Source organism: Vidua chalybeata, chromosome 15 (assembly GCF_026979565.1).
Source record: "Vidua chalybeata isolate OUT-0048 chromosome 15, bVidCha1 merged haplotype, whole genome shotgun sequence".
NCBI classification, from domain to species: Eukaryota; Metazoa; Chordata; class Aves; order Passeriformes; family Viduidae; genus Vidua; species Vidua chalybeata.
In genome coordinates, this window is record NC_071544.1 from 12,031,936 (window position 1) to 12,054,790 (window position 22,855).

General features: G+C 47.4%; 2 protein-coding genes across 5 annotated transcripts; both read right to left on the minus strand.

Moving 5' to 3' along the window:
* Nucleotides 1-2,469: 2,469 nt before the first annotated feature.
* Nucleotides 2,470-9,946, minus strand: RBM22 (RNA binding motif protein 22). Its single transcript, XM_053956266.1, has 11 exons — nucleotides 9,835-9,946; nucleotides 9,088-9,141; nucleotides 8,126-8,155; nucleotides 6,973-7,105; nucleotides 6,597-6,697; nucleotides 6,261-6,433; nucleotides 5,527-5,727; nucleotides 4,885-5,049; nucleotides 4,392-4,480; nucleotides 3,748-3,879; nucleotides 2,470-3,063 (listed from the first exon to the last, which is right to left on the minus strand). Exons 1-11 carry the CDS (start codon nucleotides 9,886-9,888, stop codon nucleotides 2,933-2,935), a joined length of 1,263 nt encoding a protein of 420 aa, XP_053812241.1. The 5' UTR covers nucleotides 9,889-9,946; the 3' UTR covers nucleotides 2,470-2,932.
* A 207-nt stretch (nucleotides 9,947-10,153) lies between these two features.
* Nucleotides 10,154-22,823, minus strand: DCTN4 (dynactin subunit 4). Of its 4 annotated transcripts, none has more exons than XM_053956269.1 (13): nucleotides 22,630-22,823; nucleotides 21,291-21,361; nucleotides 20,247-20,425; nucleotides 19,309-19,352; nucleotides 18,454-18,561; nucleotides 16,861-16,934; nucleotides 16,410-16,522; nucleotides 14,997-15,106; nucleotides 13,942-14,015; nucleotides 13,536-13,590; nucleotides 12,962-13,069; nucleotides 12,455-12,552; nucleotides 10,154-12,284 (listed from the first exon to the last, which is right to left on the minus strand). In XM_053956269.1, the coding sequence occupies exons 1-13, from the start codon at nucleotides 22,762-22,764 to the stop codon at nucleotides 12,071-12,073; spliced, it is 1,383 nt and encodes a 460-aa protein (XP_053812244.1). In that variant the 5' UTR covers nucleotides 22,765-22,823; the 3' UTR covers nucleotides 10,154-12,070. The 4 variants fall into 4 exon arrangements, with proteins under 4 accessions (XP_053812244.1, XP_053812246.1, XP_053812245.1 ...); XM_053956271.1 differs by lacking the exon at nucleotides 22,630-22,823 and adding an exon at nucleotides 22,134-22,360; XM_053956270.1 differs by lacking the exon at nucleotides 22,630-22,823 and adding an exon at nucleotides 21,869-22,360.
* Between the last annotated feature and the right edge of the window lie 32 nt (nucleotides 22,824-22,855).

Below are 22,855 nucleotides of genomic sequence, written 5' to 3' on the forward strand. Positions count from 1 at the left end.
GGAGGGGAGGGGAGGGGAGGGAGGGCAGGTATCCTTTCTGGAAGCTCAGCTGGTGGGTTTGGGCTGTCATCTTCGAGTGGGGTTTGAACGAGCTCAAGTGTGGGACCATTCTGAATTGCCCTTGCAGTCAGTGCCAAACCAACCAGCCAAGTCCTCACTGTTAATCCAGCAGATCCCCGCAAGCTCCCGTACAAAACATCCCGTACAGCCTGTCCTCTTCCCTGCCTCATGGAAAACAGCAGCACCACCAGCTGCAACACACCAAGCTGCCTCACTGCATCCTCACTGGCACGTGAGACCAGCTCACACAGCTGGTGCTTTTGCAGAGAAACTCCATCTTCAGGATAACTCTGCATCTGTCATTCCAGTCAGGATGCAGAGAGGAGGTGATAATGCAAGAGCAGGAGCAAAACAAGTTACTTGAGGCATTGGCATGTTTATAGCAGCTACCTTGAGCTTGGCTGGACAACAAAAACAAATGAAGGAGTGGGAATCTACCTGTTTTCCAACACAGCAAAGCCACAATGGAGGAGAGAGGAACGCTGGGAGTTGGAAACTTGTGCTCTGTTTCCCAGAAGCTTCTGGCTAGCACTTGGCAGCTATTTCCTCCCTCCTACTGCTTTTTGCATGTCTCGCTTGAACATCATCTAATCTAGGCTCTTTGAGTGACTTATGACAGATTTGCTTCATGTAGTTGGTCAGTGATCAGGCCCTACCTGGACCTGTGGCCCTGCAGAACCACACCAGTGTGAGGATGCTGCCGGGGTGTTCTGGTAACTCCAACACCAGTAGGAAGGAAAAGCAGCACAGCCATGCCTCCAGAGCCAGCACAGGCTTCCCTGGCAACGTGAAAATCAGCAATGAGGATCAAACTACACCAGCATTTCCAGCAGTGACACACAGTGGGACATGCAGCTAACAACAGCCTACAGTCACCAGAATACCTGGGGAACCCCATTCACAAAAACCTCTGACTCAACACAGGCTTCCTTCAATTGCTTTTGTCAGGTTCTTAACGTTACCCTTTCTTATACTCCCAAAAGCACCACGATAAAAGTTCCTTTTTCCACCACTGTGGTTAAATGTGGAAAATAAATGTTGTGGTAAAAATGCAGTTAGCAGCTGCCTCATTTGTGAAGTTTGTAACACTGTGCAGAGGAAACCTCACGCAGGGATTCTGCTGCCACAGCATATCATTCAGGTGGGAAACTTTCATTACTCTGTTTCCCACAGAAGCAGGAGGGGGCAAGCAAACAGAAAGAAAAATGGTTTGTTCCTTAGAAACAATAAATCTATGATGCTTAACTGCTGCCCTGTTCCAATTCCATTTCTCTCCTCTTTGTCCAGCATCAGCAGAACCTAGGCACCCTGGGTAACTGGCTGGAAATAATAAACAAATTGGGATGATGTGAAGCCTCCTGCATGCCAAATCTCTCACAGCACTCACAGGTCCTGGCCATGGACACTCTGGGCCAGAGCAGTGGCAAAAGCCACAGCCCTCTCCCATCCACCAGCAGCCTCTGCTGTCCAACACCACCCTGGGTGAGCTGTCCCCTGACAAAAGCAGAACTAATTATCCACACCCAAAGCTCAGCTCTTTCTCCAGAGAAAGCCAGCCTGTGGTGCCACAAGTGCTACACCTCCTCTGACAGTCTGGCAGGGCTGGAACCATGATGGGACCCAGTGGCACTGTACAGGACAGCACATAAAACTAAAAGTGGATGTGCATGTCCTTGCCCATGTAGGATCTTGGCTGTGGCAGCAGTCACATAAAAATCAGACCAAGTCCTCAGACACTGCGCTCCAGGAAGCTGGGTCAAAGCTTGGTGTTGAAAATTTCAAATAATTTTATGTACTTTTTAACAAACAAGCAATATAAGCTTCAGAACAGGCCCCATCCTGTTATGAAGATGTCCACAGATCCCTTTCATGAAAGCAGCTAATATGGAGATAAACCTAAAATCCTCCAGCCACATGTACACAGACCTCGCTCAGCTACAGGCTCCAGGCAGGATGCAGTTGCTCCGAGGTCACCACTACACTTGGAGCATAGAAAGAAAAGCTTCACATCTTATCAAAGCAAGATGAAGTGGGACCCATGTCACATTAAGGGGATGCTGTTTCACAGGCCTTGGAGAGCCCCAAATCTTGCAGCTGCAATTGCATCGTGCCCTGCCCTGCAGCTGCAGGCAGCACAAACCAAGGCTCTGGAGCAGAGGGGGCTGTCATCTGGCTAAATCAGCAACTGCTGACCTGTCACTCCACACCATGCCCACACTGCCTGGGGGCTGCTCGCTTGAGCAAGAACCAGTGTGCCCAGAACTTGTCTTGCTCAGGATGTGCAGGATTAGAAGTGATGCACTTAAAAAGGCTTTGTTTTCTTGTCTTTTTTTAATCAAGAAGTCAGGAAAAGGAGGGAGGAAAATTCTGTGTAGTGGTAAGGCCAAGCCACGCATTTGGCAGGTCTGATGAACTCGTTTCTCAACTCTTATTCAGTCCTGGTTTAATACCTCATTAGCATAATACATCATTAGTTACCTGACAGAAAAAAGTCTCTGGTTACATTTTAACATGTATCCTCAGTTCCAACTGAGGATATCAAAAGGGCTTGAAAAGGGTTTGGTTTTGTTTTTCCAGTAGTTTATTTCAAAAGTGTGCCAATGGGATACATAGATAGCACTGTAATTCTGGTACCCCAGACCCACAGACCCCTGACAGCCCTTCTGTCTGTCCCCCACCCACCCCCCACACTAATAGAAAGACCTGGGACGTATCAAGAACCCGATTATACGTGGAGACACGGAGCTGAGCTTGCCCTGTGGCTGCAAGCAGGGAAATAAGGCGTCTCTAGCTCACCCACAGCTCAACATATGGTGCTACCATGGTAACTAGAAAATAACATTTACTTCAAGGATGAGGGTGGCAGGACGTGCTAGGGGCTGCTGTGCTTTCCTGCGTGGGCACCCATCCTCTGGGGATCCTGGGATGGGTAGTGGATGGGACCTGGGGCTCTCATGAAGGGAGGTGGGGGCCCCATGGCGTGGAACATGTGTGGTCCAAAACCTGCAGAAACAAAAGTTGGCAGCTTCAGGCAAAGTAACAAAAAACCTGATGTGTGTGTACTGCTGCTTCAAAGTACTGACACCACAGCTGGCTGACAGCTGTGCCTCACAAATGCGCACATATCCATCTCCCCAAACTCCTGCCCCTCTTTTCAGTATAACTAGGGCCAATCCCTACCCAACACACATCCTTAAAAATAAAAGCTGGTGGGGGGAGTGGGCAGGTGTCTGTAATACCCATCTAAATCTTTTCTACTCAACTACAGAGCAGAGCAAATACATCTATGAGAGTCCAAAATTCCATTAAAAAAATAAAGCATCTCTGGATAGATATATAGAGAGCCAAGGACATGCCAACATTCAACCATCTGCAAAGTTACCCTTTGAAGTTCGGGTTAATGTGGCATTTACACAGCCAGCAAAAGCACTGAGCAGGTCTCAGTACCAGTAACAGTGATCTCCAACATGCCTGGGAATTTGCAAGCAAATACCAACCACAACAGGCAGCTCAGTTTAATTAAACTGTGCTGACAGCTCAGTTTAGATCATCCGTTTACACTGTGTGATCAGGGATGAGGAAAATCAGCTCAGGGCATGCATCAGTACTGCAGCATGGCCTGGCAAGGAGGAAGAGACTGTCTAACACTGAATTTCACACCCCCACTAGAGGGGGAAACACAGGTACCTGGAGGCGGCGGTGGAGCGATGCCAGGAGGAGGTGGCAGGGCAATGTTCACCACAGCTGAAGGGCCACTTGGAGGTAGATTGAAGTAATTTGCAGAAGCCTCCTCTTCTGCAGCTGGAGGAGGGGGGAGGGCTGCAGAAAAAGTATATATGGTTATGGAAATCTCTCAAGCAAGACAAGCAGAGGTGTCTGCCTTCAGAGATGGAGCACAACCCACACTTTCACAAGGGCAAACTGTTGCTACTATTTCATGTATGAACTGGAATGAGAAGCAGAACTGCCCTGAAACCCCAGTCAACAATTTCTTCCATGTGAAACCAGCTTTGCTTTGTCCATCATACAACACTCAGTGGACTAAGAAAACATTAAAAACGTGGGTTGCCAGTATCTGTGATCTAAGTAAGTTGAATTCAGCTTTTACTTTTCATTCATCACATAAAGAACTCTCTTTTCATCAAGGATCTGCTTCTAGACAAAGCTCATCTCCCATCCAGCTGGATCTGCTGCAAACCTACTGTAACTGTTCTGGGCTCACCACTGCCTCTACCATCCTGAACTGTAAGTGCTCCTGGAAGTTTAACTGCAGTCTCACTCATGGAGTGGGTCAGCATTAAGTATTTCAGAGATGAATACAACTCCCTTACCTCCAGGAAGTCCTGGAACTGGCTCCAGCTTTATCCCCGATTCTGTAGTGCCTTCCTTGTCCTTTTCTTTTCCTCTTGCTGCCTGGGACCTGAAAAACAAGCAAAAGTTGGAGAACAAGGATGAGAAAGGCAGGATAAGGAGATATTTACACCACAGTGGCTTCACATTATCTATTCCAGATCCATTTCTTCAGGCCAAAGATGAAAAACTCACAGAACAGATGGTACCAAGTTTGCAAACAGTGTTTACAGGAGATGGACTAGGAGCAAAGCTACCAAAACTCATCTATAATCCTCAACCAAGAAATGCCTTATGTTACTTGTGTCATCTCCAAGCCAGATCCCACTGTGAACAGAAAACCAAAATGCAAGAGGACCCCAACTATTCACCAAACAACTATCAACTTCTGCATAATACCCAATCCTGCTGATCAAGACTGCAACCTGAGAGAAGAACTTGCAAATCCTCCAGGTTTCCTCCCCCCACACTCACCTTCCCCATTTGACGTTGAGCCTGCGGCCATTGACAATGAGTTTGTTGAAGGATTTCTCAGCAGCCACCTCTGCAGCCTGCCTGGTGGCAAACTGGATGAAAGCACATTGCTGCCTCTGCACCACCGTTATCGTCCGTATCTCCCCAAACTGGTAGAAGTGATTTCTGCATGGGACAAAAAAAATTATTATGATACCCCACTCCTCCTGGTCACAGGGTATAGGGCAGGTGAAATAGGCATGCTCAGAAACTTTCTCTTCTCCATTCTCAGTTCAAACTCATCATTAGAAATCAATAATCAATCAGTTAATTTGCCCTCCATGCAATTATGGAGCAATAAAAGCTCTGCAGCAGCTTCTCTCAGTAGCTAGCTAGAGGATACAGGACCTCCTTGTAAAAAGGGTTATACAGTATCCCCAACAGCTCAAAGGGATGACTCATCTTTAAAGAGATAAATTTTAATCCAAGCATTTGAAATATGCCTGCTTGTTCTCCAACAAGCTGGCACTCCTCTGCACTTGCCCACCAACCAGTTCCCCATTAAAAAAACTGAAAGCCAGATTTATTTTTGCTCCTCACTTGAAGAGCCATTATCAAAGTGTCAAACAAAAAGGCAAGGGGAATACAAATTCACCAACACACCTGAGATCTGATTCAGTGATGGTATCTCCAAGGCCTCCAACATACAGTGTAGTAATAGTCTTGTCTTCAGGAGGATCTAGACGAGGCATGGTTGATGCTCGTTTCAGAAGTTTGTCAGCCACAGGATCATTAATTCCATAGTAACGATCTTTGATGTTCTGGTCAGCCAGAGGATCATCTGGATCTGTAGGTTTCTCATGTCTAAGGTTCAGCAGACAAAGCATTTTATAGCATCAGGGATGACTGAATGGATTAAAATGATTGTAGCTGCCAGTTTCCCTTCTAAAAACCCTCAGGTCAATTATATCCTTAACCCTGTCCACATAAACATGCCAAAATGGAACAAAGCCCTGAAAACTTCAGCTGCAGCCAGGACTGCGTCAAGTTCTGAATGAATGGTGCTTCTGACAGCTCAACACTCAGCACTACAAAACACAAGAGCTGGGTTTGAAACAGCCTCTTGTTCAAATACAAAGATCTCTGCTTGAGGGGACTGATGCCACAAAGGGGAAAAATTGACTACACTTGAGAAGAGCTACAGTCACTGCCTTGGCAAAGGACACAGCCAACTTCTCACAAAACAAATGGCCACCACAGATATTCATTTGCTGGCACTGGATGCAAGTTTTGCCCTGACCCAAATCACTGTAGTGTCTCCTGCCCACTGCAGCATCTCCAAAGGAAGCTGCATCTGACCGTGGTGAAGAGATGGACTGCCCAAGCTGTGTCTGTACCTGTAGGGACACTCCTCTCCTCTCTTGCACTCTCCTTTTACCCAGAAGGAACAGATGTGAGGACGGTTACGTTTGTAGTATGGAGTCGTTCGGGCCAGCTTCAGCAGCATGTCACTGGTAGAAGTAGCTTTTCCTAGTGCACCAACTGGTCTAGTTCCATCAGAATTGGCTATCTAAAAGCACACAGAACACAAATAATTATGTGTATATCAGCACTGAACACTAATGCACAGAATCAGAGCAAGCAAGAGGTTTTAAGAGAAGCTAGGTCATTGCTGCCCTTTCCTCCCCCCACACAGCTACCCAAAAAACATGGTCATGGCTGGCTACACTTACCTCTCGCTCCATGTTCTGGGTGTAGTATTCTTTGTTGACATCAGATTTAGGCATTTCATCCTTAAGGGAGAGTCCTGCATCCCGGACTTGGATAGGCAAACCTAAAATGAAACAAAAAAACCCCAACCAATCCATATGAATAATAAGCTGAAAGAGCAGAAACAGTGATTTCTGCAACCTGCAGTAACCAGAGGTAAATCATCTGCTGCTCAGAGAAACAACTCTGCCCTTGAACCTCTGAAGAGACATGACGACCAAGACCTGTTCTTCTCAAAGACTGTCCAGTGACAATCACATGCGCACATTCAAAGTAATTTCACCAGCTCCCACTTCAGAGGGCAGCTCCCTGTCTTGGACCAGGTTTTTGGGTACACACCATATTCCAGGTCGAGCAGGCAGGTCTGACAGACATTCTTCAGCTTGCTGCAGGTCTGGCACACTTCTGTCTTCTTGAAGCGCATCCGCACCCCGGGGCACCAGCGGAACACCGTGAAGGGCCTGGCACAAATCTGGGACACAAAGGTGGCACTTGGTTCACTCTGCACAGAGCTGCCATTCTGCTTCTTGCATGGAAACAATCTCCAAACTCATCCAGCTTCTCCAAACCATAAATACAACTCCTTTGTCCTAAAGCTAAGACTCAGAGCTCAGGAAATATTTGTTTCTATTTGGAGTTTTACTTTGACAGGAAAAAGTTTTAGGGAAATTGGTTTTTTTTGTTGCTGCTTTTATTTTATTTATTGCAATAATACAAGTGCAGATCTACTCAAAGATATATAAATTCTCTTTGATTCCAGGTGATGTCAGTGTGGAGTTTCTAGAGATGAATTACAATGATGGGTACATCAGGCACCAGCACAGCAGCAATCTGCACAGCTTTGGTGCAGAACAGTGATGCTCCCTCTTATCTCATGGAATGAGGCATTTACTTCCTCTGCATGTACACCTTGAGTACACAATATAATCTCAGTATGTACAGACTCCAAATTATACCTTTTCTCTACTACCTCAGATGAAAACTGATAAAAGGGTAAAAACCTCCTTTAATTTCCCTCAGTCCAGGCAGCACTGAGTATTTCTTGCTCTTGGAAATAATTGTGGCTTATTTCTTGGGCAGCCAACACAAATCACCAAATAGCATGAATAACACACATAGTAAAACCCAAACCCCAGGTATTTTGCATTTCTCAGTAAAAACAACAAACTCACCCAAGAAAACATGGAGCATTTTAAATCCTGCAATAACTTCACATATAGTACAGCAGTATTTGCAAAACCTCATTCTGATAAACATGAAGATTTGTTTACAAAGACTCAAGATTTGCTCAATAATTTTACTATTTTAGGACCAACTGACTCTGTCTAACAAGCACAGTAGACTGACCTAAAAATTTATGTAGTTACATAAACATTTTAAGTTAACCCAGATAAGCACTCTTCTGAAGCTGACAGGTTTTTAATCATTAAAATGGATTGCTCCTAGATCTGCACTGATTTTGCCAATCTTTCTTCAAAACACACAAACATACCTTGCATTCTTTTCCATATTTTTCTTTGGTCTGAAATATAAAAAATAAAAAACCATGAAATATCACCAACGTAAACCATGAAACATATCATTGATGTGGTAACACAGAAGGTTTTTTCATAATTATGCTGCATTTAGACTCACTCATCCATAAGTATTTGGCTTACACCTTAGAAAGTCAACAGGACAAAAAATATAAATCCTAAATACTCTCAATACACTTTTGGTTTAGAAACTTTCATTGAAAATAGAGTACTTTAAGTCCCACCTCCTGTACTGATGAAAGGTGAGAATGAAAAGGAGGATTAACAGCTCTTTTTAAAGAGAGGTGATGTTACATTAAATAACCCATGGAAACAAACAGGTTTAGAAATATCCCCTATAGTAGCATTAGGGTTATGTTTCACAAGAACAACCCAATCTCTCTCAGCAAACTTTGTGGAACACAAATGTGAAGGAGATAATGTCAATGTAGGTCATGGGCAAACAGGCCAGGCAGAGAAAAGCAACAGAACATGGACTGACTCACCCTGCACAGAGCAAACCAAGGAAAACAAACAGGAATTTAAACTACCTTCATAAGTCACTTTTAACTTAATTTTAGAGGTGCATGTTTGTCACATTTTAGAAATTGCGCAAATTAGAACTTGAGCAGCTCACAGCTGTCCATGTTGAAACTTGCCAATACTAAAATTTCATTTTCTACTATTTCCTGCACTCCAGACACTGGGAGGGGTCATCTTCTCTCCTTTGTGATTGATTTGTTCTTAATTCACACCCCTAACTGTGATATTACACACCAACAACAGCTGGAACCAGCTCCTGCTGTGCAGAACCAGCTGTTCAGGAGTGTGTGCTCACTTCAGCACCTCCTCCTGTACCCAGCCCGATTTCAGTCCCCAAACCCACAGCTTCAGGGCCACCAGAGAGAGGGCAGGACTGCAGGGTCCAAGGGCCACATACCATCCGAATATAGGGATTTTCTCCAAGACACGTCTGGCACAGGATAGGGAAGTCCTATCGAGCAAGAAGAAAATTGGGAATTTGTAACAAGCTCTGCCATCACAACAGCATTCAAGACACACTGAAAAATGATCTAGTTTAACTCATCAGATGATTAAAAGTTGCAACTGGATTCAGAGACACCAGGAGAGCTGCAAGCCAGGACCCAGCCCCAAATTGCTATAGAATCATACTATGGTCGCTATTGTAGCTTGGAGTAAAACTTACAATAACTAAATGAAAAGCGCATTCCTGAGATCTGAACCTGTCAGTGCCTGGACTGCAGCAGATGACATCGGCCCCGTTATGCCTCAGCAGCGACTGTCTGCACTGGGCCCACTCGGGAGAGGCTTCAGCTGGAAGGGACGCGGCCAGGGCCACACGAGGGGCCCAGCTCAGCCCCCGCAGCTGCCACAGCCCCTGCACCGCGGCGCGGGGGGAGGAGCGGCGGGGCAGCTCCTTCCCTTCGCGCCGAAAGGAGAGCCGGGGAACCGCGGCAGAGCCCTCCCGGGCGGCTCAGCCGCAAGTGGCGGGTCCCCGGGGCGGGTGGCGGGTCCCCAGAGAAGGTCCCAGCCCCGGGGCCGCCTCCCCGCACTCCGCTCGCCTCGCGGCCTTGCCGCCCCACACGCTCCCGCGGCGGAGCAGCGCCCCGCCGGCCCAGGCCCGCTCTTGCCGGCTGTCCCGGCCCCTCGCGGCCGCCCCGCTCACCGCATCCTCCCAGTTCTGCCGGTTGTAGGTGTTGGAGCCCAGCGATGTGGACATGGCGGCTCCGCTCCGCTGCCGGCAGGCGGCGGCCGGAAGTGACGCCACTTCCACCAGCGCCGTGACGGAAAAGGCGGGCTGAACGAGCGATGACGTCACGGTGGCCCGGCGGCAGGGGGCGCTCCAATCACAGCTCAGCGGGCGAAACCATGGGAAAGGAGGCGGGGGGAGCATGGGGACGAGACCACTGGGAGAAGACGGGGGAGCTCCGCCTTCTGTTTTGTTTAAATGATGATTATTTTGGAATAAGAGCCAGCGCAAAGAATCCGAGAGCCACGTGTGGTTTATTGAAGGTCACTACACGACGTTAAGCATAAGGCAAGAGGCGCCTGTGGCGGAGCAGGGACAGAGGCAGGGACACGCCAATACCTTTCCTATGGCCTACAGCATAGAGGGGAGAACAGCTCGCCGAGCTCATCCGAGCGACACAGCCCAATGCACCTCTTGTTTGTCGTGAGAAGGGCGCAGGTCACGTTGCCTGCAGCAAACCCCAGCCCCAGGCACAGCTCTACGCTTGGGTGCTGGGAGGTCTTTCTGTGGTGGCGAGTGCAGCAGCTGTTTTGGCTACTGAACAGGAGAATCTGTGGCCAGAGGTGAAGTGCTTTGTTATCTGGACAGGGAAAGCTGCAGCAGGCACTAGCACTACACATTAACTACTAACTACAAGTCTCAAACTCATGCTGTACATCTGTGTGTCACCTACACAGAGCTGTAAACGTGATGCCTCGCTGCTTTGAGACCCGCTGCAGAACCAGGGCTGTGAGCTGTGAGCCCCTCCAGCACACCACAGCAGGTTCCCTGCACTAGGGGAGATGTTTTGGGGTGCTGCACCACCCCCCCAGAGAGCGGGCGGGCTCATCCTGCCCCTCCATGCAGAGGATTCGCAGATGCAGGCTGGCAGAGCCATGGCACAAGTATCATGACACGGCCATGGCTGGCTGGTATTCAAGCCTTTCCCAGCACAGCAGCATGTCAAAGCCCCTCAGAAATGTTTAACAAAGGGTCAGCTTCTGAAGTGGAAATGCTCTGCAGAAGAGCCATCTCACCTGCCTGCACCAGCCATGCACTTCTTGGTAATCTTGTCTCCTGGATACACAGCTCTTAATCACCCATTTTAGCTTGGACTGCAGCCAAATTATACCCTGGGTAAATGACCTCCTGGTACAATGTGTGTAGTTAACATATAATGAGTTTCCACCTTTACACCTCCCTCCTACCCGCCCTAACTGGAAAAACAAAGATTATGAACCCCACTGTAGCTTTATAATTACCAGGACTAATCTTAACTCTCCACGTTTCATACCCTCATTGCTACAACCCCTAGCAACACAACATTTACTGAGCTGAGGTCTGCCAGGGAACCTCTCTGGAGCATCCCTGCCTCTCCAGAGCATTCCTGCCTCAGTCAAGAGCTGCAGCAGAACCTGAATTCCCAGCTTTCAGCACATCCTGCTGCCACATCCAGCTGAGATGCAGCGGGCTGACGGTGGGCTTGGTTGCCAGTCAGATCCATGAACACTACAGTACACTATGTTTAAAGTTTAAAGGCAAACTGATCAACTCCTTTGTGAAAAAACCTCTGCCACCTCGGCTAAGCAAGCTACATAGGCCAGAGGGGTAGGGCAATATGGCCCAGCCCCCACAGCTGAGGTATTCTATGAGGGAGCAGAAAACCAAAAGAAAAGATCATGCTGCTGGCAGTAACTTGCCAGAATGCAGAAGGCAGGGACACTCCTTAAAATGTTTGTTTGGGAAGGGCATTGCCCTTTGTGAAAGAGAAGTTGTTCACCGGGTATGTAACATCAGGTTTGTGGGCTGACATGGAAAAAAAGCCAGTACAGGTTCTTTTCGGCTGATAAATCCAAATTCAGCCCAAATCATCTGTTGATAAAGCCAAATTCAGTGCAAACCTGGAGGGAGATCTTTTTCTGTGCTCTAAGACGTGCTGCAAGTTACTCTAGCCTGTGGCAGTGAGGGGAAGTGGAGTGGTGGTTAGTGGGCACTACGACAAGGGGAGAGAGAACAAACCAGCCCAAACCACAGCAGGCTCAGCCCCCTCCTGGCAGCTGGCCGGGCCCGTGGCACACCCACACATCACAAAGGAGCTCTGGCAGAACCTTTCACCAGGTGCTTTCTCAGGGTGCCAGTCCATCCAGCCGTCGGGAGCCAGCGCTGGGAGCCGCTACGGGAGCACGGGGCCGAGGCTGAGCTCCACGTGATGGGTGAGCCAGATCACCTCGGAGGTGTGGTCACCATCCTCGTTGGGCCGGATGGGAGCAGTGAGGTTTTTGAACTCGTGCTTCATCTTGAAACTCACGGTCACTTCGCCCTCTTCTTTCTGTGGGGTGACCTTGATGAAAACTCCCACCTTATTGGCTTTTCTAAAGGCAATAACGCTGCAAGGCAGAACACACAGGAACATTGGGTCAGCCAAGTTCTCAAAGCATTGTTCCAAGTGGAACAATGCTCTCAGAGGAACTCAAACCACACTGGAGGCAGACAGGACGAGAGGGAGTTACTCAAAGAGACAAGTTTTTAAGGGAGAGGATCCCCACAGGACACTCACTCAGGGTCATCCTGGAAGTCTTGAGGCTCTGCTAGCTCATCATATTCTGCTGCAGCATCTTTGCCAGCCAGAATAAGCTCCTTGGGAGGAACTGCCACCTGAAACAGAGCATGGAGAGAAAGAAGCCTTTCAGCACTGATCACCAGTTACACTGCAAGCAGGAGAGGGCTCTGCTCTTCTGAGGACTGCTTCACTGTGGTTTAAAAGAAAAGTGATTCATCCTCAGCTTTTCCCTGCTCCAGGACCACTTGAGTACCACCCTGCCAGTGAAATAATAAATTTCTCCCTTGGGTTTTGGATATCAAAGAACAGACACAATTTCAAAATACTTAATGAGCTGCTGTTTACAATTGTGACAGTCATTTAAGCTCCAAGGACGGAAACGCAGGACAGTTAGCAGGGGTTGAAGGACATATGAAAAGTGTGCCCTATCTATGGAAGGACAAATGGGAGTAGTAAACCCTGGAAGAGGCTTGGGCTTAGCCAGCAGGAGGGTACAATCAATACCTTGGCAGTGCTGTTGATGTTATCAGGGTCTCCCTCCTCACACTCCAGCAATGTGACATGTGTGACATTCTCCACGGGATTAGTCAGAGTCAGAAGGACTTGGCTCTCCTGAGGAGATTCAGGAATCACAGTTCAAGAAGCAATTGTGTGAAAATTCATTGTTACTGTAAGCACCTCCATCTTCTCTGACTCATCAACACATTCAAAAATTGCATCACAACCTCTCAATGGATGGACAGCGACCACCCCCGTTCATAAGACAGGCGCCAATGCCATGCAAAACTCTTAATATAAGCAATATGTATTTTGGGAGTCTAGCTGAGATCTCAATTCCACACCTTTTATTCTCCAGACATTGGCAAGTGCTGATGTCACACTGCACAGCAATCTACTGCTGCAGTGACAAGTACATGCAGTGTTACTCTGGCCACTCCCTTAAACTCTGCACCCTCTAAATGGAGTGAGTGGAGCCCTCAGGGAACAATCATCACACCATGTCATCTTCCAAGAAGATCCCACATTCACAGCTCCTGGCTATGTCTCAGCCTAAGACACTCCTGGAAAAGCTACTGACCTTCATGTAGCGCAGGTTGGGAATAGACATGATTCTCACTTCAGGGATGTAGTTACTACAAAATAACAGAGCAAATAACTGTGAGGGACTGTGCTGCTGTCTGTAAAGCTATTAGAGCTTTCCTAAAAGAAAAAAATGAAGGGTCCTTTTGCTGTATAACCCTAATCCTACAAAACCCTGCTACAGTCTGGGGCTGGCACAGCATGCAGTGTTTTTGTCAAATTGCTGAAATCTTCAGTAGATCAGCAAGCAAACCTATTACAGATAAGCTAAATATATTTAAAAAGGTGATTACACCATTCTAAGGGATGACACAATCCCACAAGAGGTCAAAGGAAATTAAAATAGAAGGCATTAACTAAGCATAAACAGGGAGTTGCTGTCCCAGTCCCCATCTCCTACTTACACAGCAACCAGCTGGATCTTGAATTTGATAGACGTTGGATTGAATTCTGGTTTGCTCAGGTTATGTTCACATTTCTAGAAAGAAAGGTATTTAAGTCAGCACCAAAAGACAGTGTGCAGTCACACACTGCAGAATCAGAGCCACAAGTGCTGTGTCACTAGCCATTATATTACAGCCTCCAGCACAGCACATAGAAACTATCTGGGTGCATGTCCAATGTGCTCAGCTACTGATACTCCAAAATGTCATATCCAGCACTACTAGCACAACCTCAGAAACACAGGACTTGGAACCAGTCTTGAAAACACCTGGACACTGACTGCAGCACAAGTAACTGTATGCTCCAGAATCCATTAAAAAAAATGAAGTAGCTAGACCCTATGATCTCCTCATAGGCTACTCTTCAAATACAGGATCAGTCTGACATTACTTCTTTCTGAGTAAATACTCTGCATTTGTTAAGCATCCTGCATCTTAAATACTTACAATAATATTGCTCTATTACTTTAGGAACTAGATAAATAAATATCCTTGTATGACTAAGAAAACAAATCGTGTAGTAAGGGGTGTGTAGAAAGCCAACAGCAGAACTTGGATTTAACTCTTGCCTCTCTTCACTTCCCAGATCTCTGATTTGCTTCTCTGAAATAGCCTCTTCCTGCCTTCACTCTAGTGACATCTTCAGTATTCTGCACTGCCTCTCCCTAATATTTTGTTTGTTGACTTTTGTCCTAAGTAACAGCAAATTTTTTTTTTAATTTCGACTGTACTGGCAGTCCTCTTTGCCTCCTTGGCTAGCAGGGCACTAGCACAAACCACCTTTGTATCTTTATGCATCTTTGACAGTGTTGACCCCCTTTCACAACTGTCATCACACCAGAGACATGACAGCCTCCCTCACCCCCTTAGTGCTGTTACGACTAACTTGGCTGAAAACTTTCAACAACCAGAAGCATTTGAGCCATTTCTTTTAAAAGAGAAACACACAGCCCATTTCCCAAGCACCCAAGTGCTGAGAGCCTGGAAAGGGCACTTCTCTGGATTGAATTCCCTACCCGGCAGCGCAGCGAGCGTTTGATCAGGAGGTGCTTGTGACGTGGGTAGAGCTGGGAAGCACAGATGGGCTGGAAGTCAGGCTGCAGCAGGCGCTGGCGCAGAGTCGTCACTGGGAGCACAACAGAAAGCAAGACAAAGAAATGTCTCAGAAACTGAAACTCGAGCTGGATTCTACATATGCACCTCGCACTGTGTGGAGATCTGCCACCATCTCTAAGACACTTAATTTCACCTGCGCCTCATAATTTAGAAGCCACTGGCAATATCACATTTCTAGAAATAAATAGAAAGGCAAAAGCTGACTAAAGCTGCCCTGGCTGGGCACAGTAACATGAGAACAACATCAGTGCTAGCCCAGGAGAAACAAGGAACCCACATCTTTCTTCACAGCTGAGCTGGGATGGAAACAAGAGTTTTCTAATCATCTAGAACATAGATCTTTCCCTCACCACAGCAAATGAGTTTCAGCTTTGTTACCCCTCACAGCTGGGTGCTGCATGACTACAATACACAGCTTCTTAGCAAGGAGTTTGCATAACTCAGACTCACACATAGAATTAGAGAAAACATAGTTCCCAAATCAAGGAACTCCCAACAGCCAAAACCTCCCATGGGTTTCTCTCAAAATGCAGGCTCCTCACTGCACCAGTGCCTAAGAGGCAAGTGAGCCACCTGACAGCCTTTCCCTCACTGTGAGGAAACAGGAAAGTTGTTTTCTTCACCAGCATCAAACTCACAATGCCAACAGCTTCATGAGAAAGGGAAACCAAGGAGATCTACCCCTTTCCATAAACCTTTCATGAATTGATACTGGCAGACTTTGTAGGCCTGCAGAGCTACCAACATCATCGTTCCACTTGGAGCTACCGCAGCTGGAAGCCCACATCACTTCTGTACCTGCTGGTTCCTGTTCACACCAAGTCTTACTGATCAATTTACAGTATTTGTGGATTAAATTTATGAGTCAGCTAAAGAACTGGCAAGTGTACACAGGCTGTTCCAAGCTGATGTCAAAGCAATGCGCAATTGTTACTCAACAGCCCACTTTTGGTTCCAGATCCCCAGCAGCTGCTATTTCCTTATTTCCTGCTATTATATGAAAAAGGATATTAGCTTTTTTCTTCATCCCAAAGTTGATGCCTCATACACACAGAAATTAAGGCCAGCAAGAAAATTAAATAACCCTTCAGGCCTTCTGTCTCTGAAGCCACGTACAACATGACTTCTTTCCATGTACAACATGCAGCTGAGGCTGCATTCAAAGTTACCATTTAAAAATTGGTAATTTCAGTATTTCAATCCCAGCATAAAAATGACCAGGAACTTGGGTCATGAGGAACGCCACAAGCTTGTAGGCAATGCCCATATTACAAAATGTAAGGCAAAAAAGTGACAGAATATTAAGGTTTTACCTTCTGTCAGATTGATTGGTCTTGTGTAGTAATCCTCAGGAAGAGGCTCCACTTCTTCCACTGCATCAGCTGGCTCAATCTTGATCTCCTTCTGGTCTTCTCCTTCTTTCAGGCTAAAGCAAAATAATGGGCAACTCAGTAATGAAATAGGGCATGTGTGCTCTGACAGCAACTGCATTATAGCACAGAAGGCAGCGAGAGCCAAGATTGCACAACAATAATTACAACAAGGGTGTGAGCAGTCCCTTGTTCCTCTTGCTTTTGAAAAAGCAGATCTAGAACTGCTGCAGACAGATGCCTGAGGATCTGACACCTCTCCAGTGCTCAAAAGGGGTAATCTCCTCTCACTGCTATCTGCTAATTGTCTATCATCTTTCTAGAGTTGCTTTACTCCTCTCTTGCCTACACCTCCAATGCACCCCCCAAAGGTAACCCCACCCCTGAGACTCACGAGAGTCCAGCGAGGGCACTGATGGGAGCTCCGGGCCTCTGGCGCTGAAGCCTCGTTCCAAGGCCGTATTTGTCCTACAAGGAAAAAAGGAACTGTCACCCTCAGGTCTGCCTCCTGATGGGACACAAAGACCAGCTGCAAACTCATCCTTTGAGCTGCATGACAAGCATAGGGGTACAAGCAAAGGAAAGCAAAAAGGAGAAAGTATTCAATGCTTCCTAAGATACAGTCTTCTGCTTAAACTGTTAGCAAGGAGAAAACAATTCCCACTGCACTGCAGATGGGGAAAGACAGATGTGTGTGGCTACTGCTTATAAAGCTTTTTGCTCCTTCCTCCAATCACCAGCCTGCACTACTGACACATCTTCCCTGGATATTCTCTTCAGAGCAACTCCATGTCAAGTAGTGTAGAATGAGAGCTCAGCTGTCAAAAAAAGTGGGTTGATGTGGTTATGCATCCATCTGAAAGGCTCTGTAGCACTACTTGAGGCAGCTGAAAGGTTCAGACTCCTACAAGCCTCGTTACCTACAAGTCTCTCTCCAGCAATAGCTGAGCTACTCCTCAGCATTCTACAGCTGAGCTGTACCCAGGGTGCTTGGAGGCAGACATCTTCCTTCTGGGCAGGGCTGAAAACCTGAATTCTCACCAAATGAGAAATGTGAGCATCAGCCTAACTCTGGTGATTTTTCAAGAATGAGATTATTAATGTAGTGGCACTTGCCTTGGCCAAGCAGAGAGCTGTGTTTCAGCCAAGTTTGATGAAGGACTGCTTTTCAAGTGTACATTACTTACTCAAAGACACTGCCCTGTTTATAAACTAACACAAAGTAATTTTTGTAACAAATGTTACCCTCTGAAGAGTTAGGCTTCACCTGTGTTTGTTCTAGGCACACCTAAGCCAGAGGCCCTGAGGCATGGTGTAGGATCTGTTACTCCCCTTCAGTTGGTACCATGAGAGCTTTAACACCAGCAGAAACTGTGAAAAGACTTACCACTACGTGTATAGTGTGTTGCTGTGGAGAGCCCCCAAAATAGCAGCAGGTAGCAACGGAGACAAAAAATGCAGCCATAAGACACAAGCAAAGGCACAGAGCAAGCACAATTCATTGAAGTAGCAAGCATATGCAGTCACCCAGCTAAACAAAGTGGGCATTTCCCTGCCAGGTACAATGAACAAGTCATTCAAGCCACAACCAAGTCTTAAGGTTAACTTCAGTAGAGATTTCATGCAGAGAAGTGTCAGACAATGCTGATCTGTCACTAAGCTGTGGGATGAACTGTCCTGAGAAAGAGCTGCCACTGGCACTGCGGCTGCAGTTGCACTGCACTTCACTGCTGGAGAACATATTCCCAGGCATGGCAAGTATAAACCTTCTGGCACTGCTGGGGAGGACTATCAGAGAGAGTGGCAATGGAATACACAGTAACGAGTGTAAAGGTATTCATTCCTAAAGAAAGTCTCATTTTCTTCATCTTGTCCTCAATTAGCCAAAGCTGGGCAGCCCTATCATGCTACCAACTATCTAATTTTCCAGGCTGAGGCTGTTGTGGATCACTTTTCCTGCTCTGAGAGGATGGCACAACCAGCTCACCGAGAAGGCCAGTGGAACGTAGTTGCGGCGTCGCACCAGCTTCTTCCTGTCCCGCTCGATCTTCTCCTTCTGGGCCAGCTGCTGGTAGTACTCAACCAGTTTGTTAATCTGGAGGGAGGAACAGGGAGCACTGTCACCTCAGCTGCAGCATTTGCTTGTGAACTAGCTGGGGTTCCAGCTACTTGTTTCACTCTGTTCCTAGTACCAGCTGCATTGTGCGGGATGTACCTCAAGAAGTCTGTGTACCTTAATGTGTCTTAAACTACAATGTGGGTGACAAAATGACCCTTCCTTGGGAATGATGTGTGTTGGAGGGCAGCGTCCAATTCTCACTTTGCAATTCAGCAACTGAGACTTCATTCACAAATTTGCCATGACTGCAGAGAGTAATGTCATGTGGCCAACTCTGAGCCATTTGGATTGGCAGAGCAAACAGCATCTTTAGCATCTTTTCCCCCCTCCCCGAGGCTGGTCACATTTAGAGTGGAGCCCTAATGGGTAAAAGGGAAGGGTGTTAAAGGTGCAGTTGTGTTTTCCAGATCCTAGACACACTTTTGATTGGAAAACAGCTTTTTTTCACATACATACACAGCACATTCACCTTAACAGCACCATTAGATAGGTTGGTTTCAACTGAGCTTCTTCTCAAAAGGAGATTTTATACTGCGATATCCTCAGGGGAGCCTCTAAGAGGCCTTCCCTCCATTGAATTCAGTCAAGGTGAAGATTAGGAACTGGAACTGGCATCTGAAGGATTATATAGATGCAGAAAAAGTGATTGAGAGGGCCTGACACTCTAACAGTTCTTTCTGGCTGATGCATTTCAGCCCAAGCACAGCCTTCCCCCTCACTCACCCTCTGTGTATGAGGATTCTCCGGCTCCTGCCAGCCACCACTCGCTGCACAAGAGAAGAGAAAAAGCAAAGTCCACAGGAGGTTTCCAGATGCCACACAGAAATCACACCCAACACTGAACTATCTTGGTGTTATTTATAAAATATGACATTCCCTATTTTTGCTACACCTACCACTGTAATTGTTTAAGTTCATGTCTGTACAAATATACACCTCTGAAAGAGTTGCGCAGGCAGGTTTGGAATGAAAGAGCTCTGACAGCTTTTATATTGTGTTTCTAAACAAATGTTGCTTGAGAGATACTCAGGACAGCACCCAGGAATCACTTCAGTAGCAGGTACATGTGTTTATATGTGTGTCTCTTATTACTGGCTGCTGCCGTCTCTGCATCCTCAGCTCCATTTTAAGTCACATCAAGTCCGAGGATCTGCTTGGCCTACTCAGCCCCACTTGACAGATATTTTCTGTACATCTCACGTACCAAAAAAATAGATGAAAGCTTTGTTCTAGTGTTCTTGTGAAGAGAAAAGCAAAGTTCAAACACTGACTAGCAACTCTGGAATAAGTCTAAGTGAACAAAAGTGATGGAAAATAAATTAGGTGTTTATGCTGTCAGACTGAGCAGCTTCAAAGCCTGTGAAAGCACACAAACAAGATCTCAGCTGTGGGGAGGGTGCACTGACTAAAACAGTTTGACAGTTTTCTCACTTGTCAGGTAACACAGGCATGAAAGTGCGTCACACATTCCACTAACTCAGCTCAGCTCTTCAGAGGAGTCTTCAGCAGCAAAGAGCTGTGAATTTCCCACTACAACTCCAATCCTAGCCAGATATCACGTCTGTAGCACAGTCGGGAACTAACTGGATTATCTGTTACCTTCAAAACACAAGCAGGGCTCATGCTGTAACTCAGCTGTGTGTCTTTCAACTGTCCCTTACCAACAGACTTGTCTGCCATGCCAACGTCCCGGGAGGTCCAGCGGCAGAAGCCGCAGGCCAGGTAATAGGCTTTCTTCATGGTGGTCTTGGCCGGGTCGTCGGGCAGCGGCGCAGGGATGCTCGTGGCCCGTGTGGAAAGGGTGTGCATGCAGCAGGGGCAGTCAAAGCAGTTGGCACACCTGCAAACAACAAGGCAGGGCTCTGAGAACGTTGAGATGCTTGAGCACATCCAGAGGAGGCAACAAGGCTGGTGAGGGGCTTGGAACACAAGCCCTCTGAGGAACGTTTGAAGGAACTGGGGTTGTTTAGCCTGGAGAAGAGGAGGCTCAGAGGTGACCTTATCACTCTCTACAGCTTCCTGAAGGGAGGCTGTAGACAGGTGGGGTTGGCAGTAAGTGACAGAACAAGAGGACACAGTCTCAAGCTACGTCAGGGAAGGTACACGTTGGATATTAGGGAAAAAAAATTTCACCAAAAGTATAATAAAGTACTGGAATTGTCTTCCCAGGGACGTGGTAGAATCACCATCTCTGGATGTGTTTAGAAAAAGACTGGGCATGGCACTTGGTGCTATAGTCTAGTTGAGGTGTTGGGGCATAGGTTGGACTTGATGATCTTAGAGGTCCCTTCCAACCTCATTGTTCTGTGATTCTGAGAAGGGTCCCAGGCTGAGAGAAATGCTCCCAACAACCACATCAGCACTAAACCAACAGATCATTAACTCCTAAGCAACAGCACTAGGGATAATGAGCTGTCACAGGAACTTGGGGATTCAGAGTCAGCAGAAGAGCAGCAGCAGTGAGAAACACAATGTGATACAAAAAAAACTCTGTATTATGAGCCCAGGTCATAAAAATACCCCCAAAAAGTCGTGAACAGCACATGGTACATCATGGAAAGACACTTATTCCCCAAAATAGACTCAAACACAACAAGCAGCCATTTTTGAAGAGTTTCAGACAGACATGGGAAGGGACTCTTTTAAATAGGGAGACTTTATGGGAAAAAAAACAAAAAAAAAAAAAAAAACCAAAGCAACTTTACCTGTTCTTTTTCAGCTTGGCTTCAGCTGAAGGCATGTTTTCCAGGCAGCTGGGGCAGTAGTGAGAGTCAACCTGAAGAAGACACAGCCACATCACACATGTTATCTGGCACACCTTTGTCCAAAAAGCCCCAAACTGCCACATGATCCCACAAGGATTTGTGTCTTGCAACAGCAGGATGAAGCCAGGGAAGGCTTGAGATGTGTACTGGTGTGCAAAACCTTAGCCCATCTCAGCCAGATTTTGATTTTTAATAACATAAATTATAAGGTTTCTTAAGTCAGAATGGATTAAATTACTCCACCTTCTAAATGGGAAAATATCAGCCGGGTGTTGACCTTTAACAGTTACCAGAATCTCATTTTTCAGCTTGAACAAAAGCTTTAACATTTTATTTTCCATTTAGACCTAAATTTATTCTGTCCTCGCAGTTACACTGGGCAGATACATGCATATTTCAGAAGCTGCTTTGTATCTCTCTGCTGTCACAGTGAATTTTATCAATTAAAACAACAACAGCAAGACTGGGCCCCCTTCTTGAATAGGAATTCAAACTGATTATTAAGCATGGCCACGCACAATGACTACACTGCTCACACCACAGTGAATTCATGACGGATACAGCCAGGTCACAAATCCGCTCTTCAGAGGCCTCAACATTTCATTAGAGATGCCTCTTCTGAGATCTGGGCTGCACAGTCATTCTTTCAAGGCTTCCCAAATCTATCACAATTTCTTAATTCCACCAGGCTTCCACAAAACCAGGCTCAGCGATTTTAATATGACAATTTATGAAGCCAAACCCTCCCCTCCACAGCAAAAATCGTAGCTGCAAAAAACACACATCCCTCCACAGCAAAAATCGAGGAGGGGTGAGGGTCTGGGGGTCCTTGCCCCTCCACGGCGGGGCCCGATGGGCATGGGTGTGGTGTGGGGGGGGTTTGACCCAAGGGTTGGGTCCCGCCGAGGGTGAGGGGTCCCCGCGGCCCCGGCCGGGCCCCACCGAGGTGTGGGGGGGTCCCCGCTCCCCCGGCCGGGGCCGGTTAGGGGGGCTGGTCCCCCGTGAGGGGAAGCCGCCCCAGCCAATCACAGCCCGAGCTCCGCCGACGGACAGGCCCGCACAGCCAATCCACCGCGCAGCCCCGCCCCATCCGTCACTCGCGGCCAATCCCCGCGCTCCGTGCAGCACTGCGCCCTCCCGCCAGCCGCGCCAACAACCAATAGCAAAGCAGAGAGCGAGTGAGTGACAGGAGAGCGACCCAATCGCAGCGCGCAGATAGAGCACCGTCCCGCCCGGTCCCGCCCGGTGCGTGGGTGCGGCGCGGCCGGTCCGCCGTTACCTCGTGCGAGACGCACTCGAGCGAGCGGAGCTCGCTGCAGTAGCGGCAGAAGTACAGCTGCGGCAGCGGCGCCCGCAGCTCCTTCTCGCCGCGCACCAGGTACAGCACCCGCTCCGACTGCAGCAGCGACGCCATCTTGGGAGAGGGCGGGCTCCGCCGCGCCGCCGCCGCCTGACGCCACCGCGCCGCCACCTTACGTCACCACGCCGGCCTAACCACGTGACCC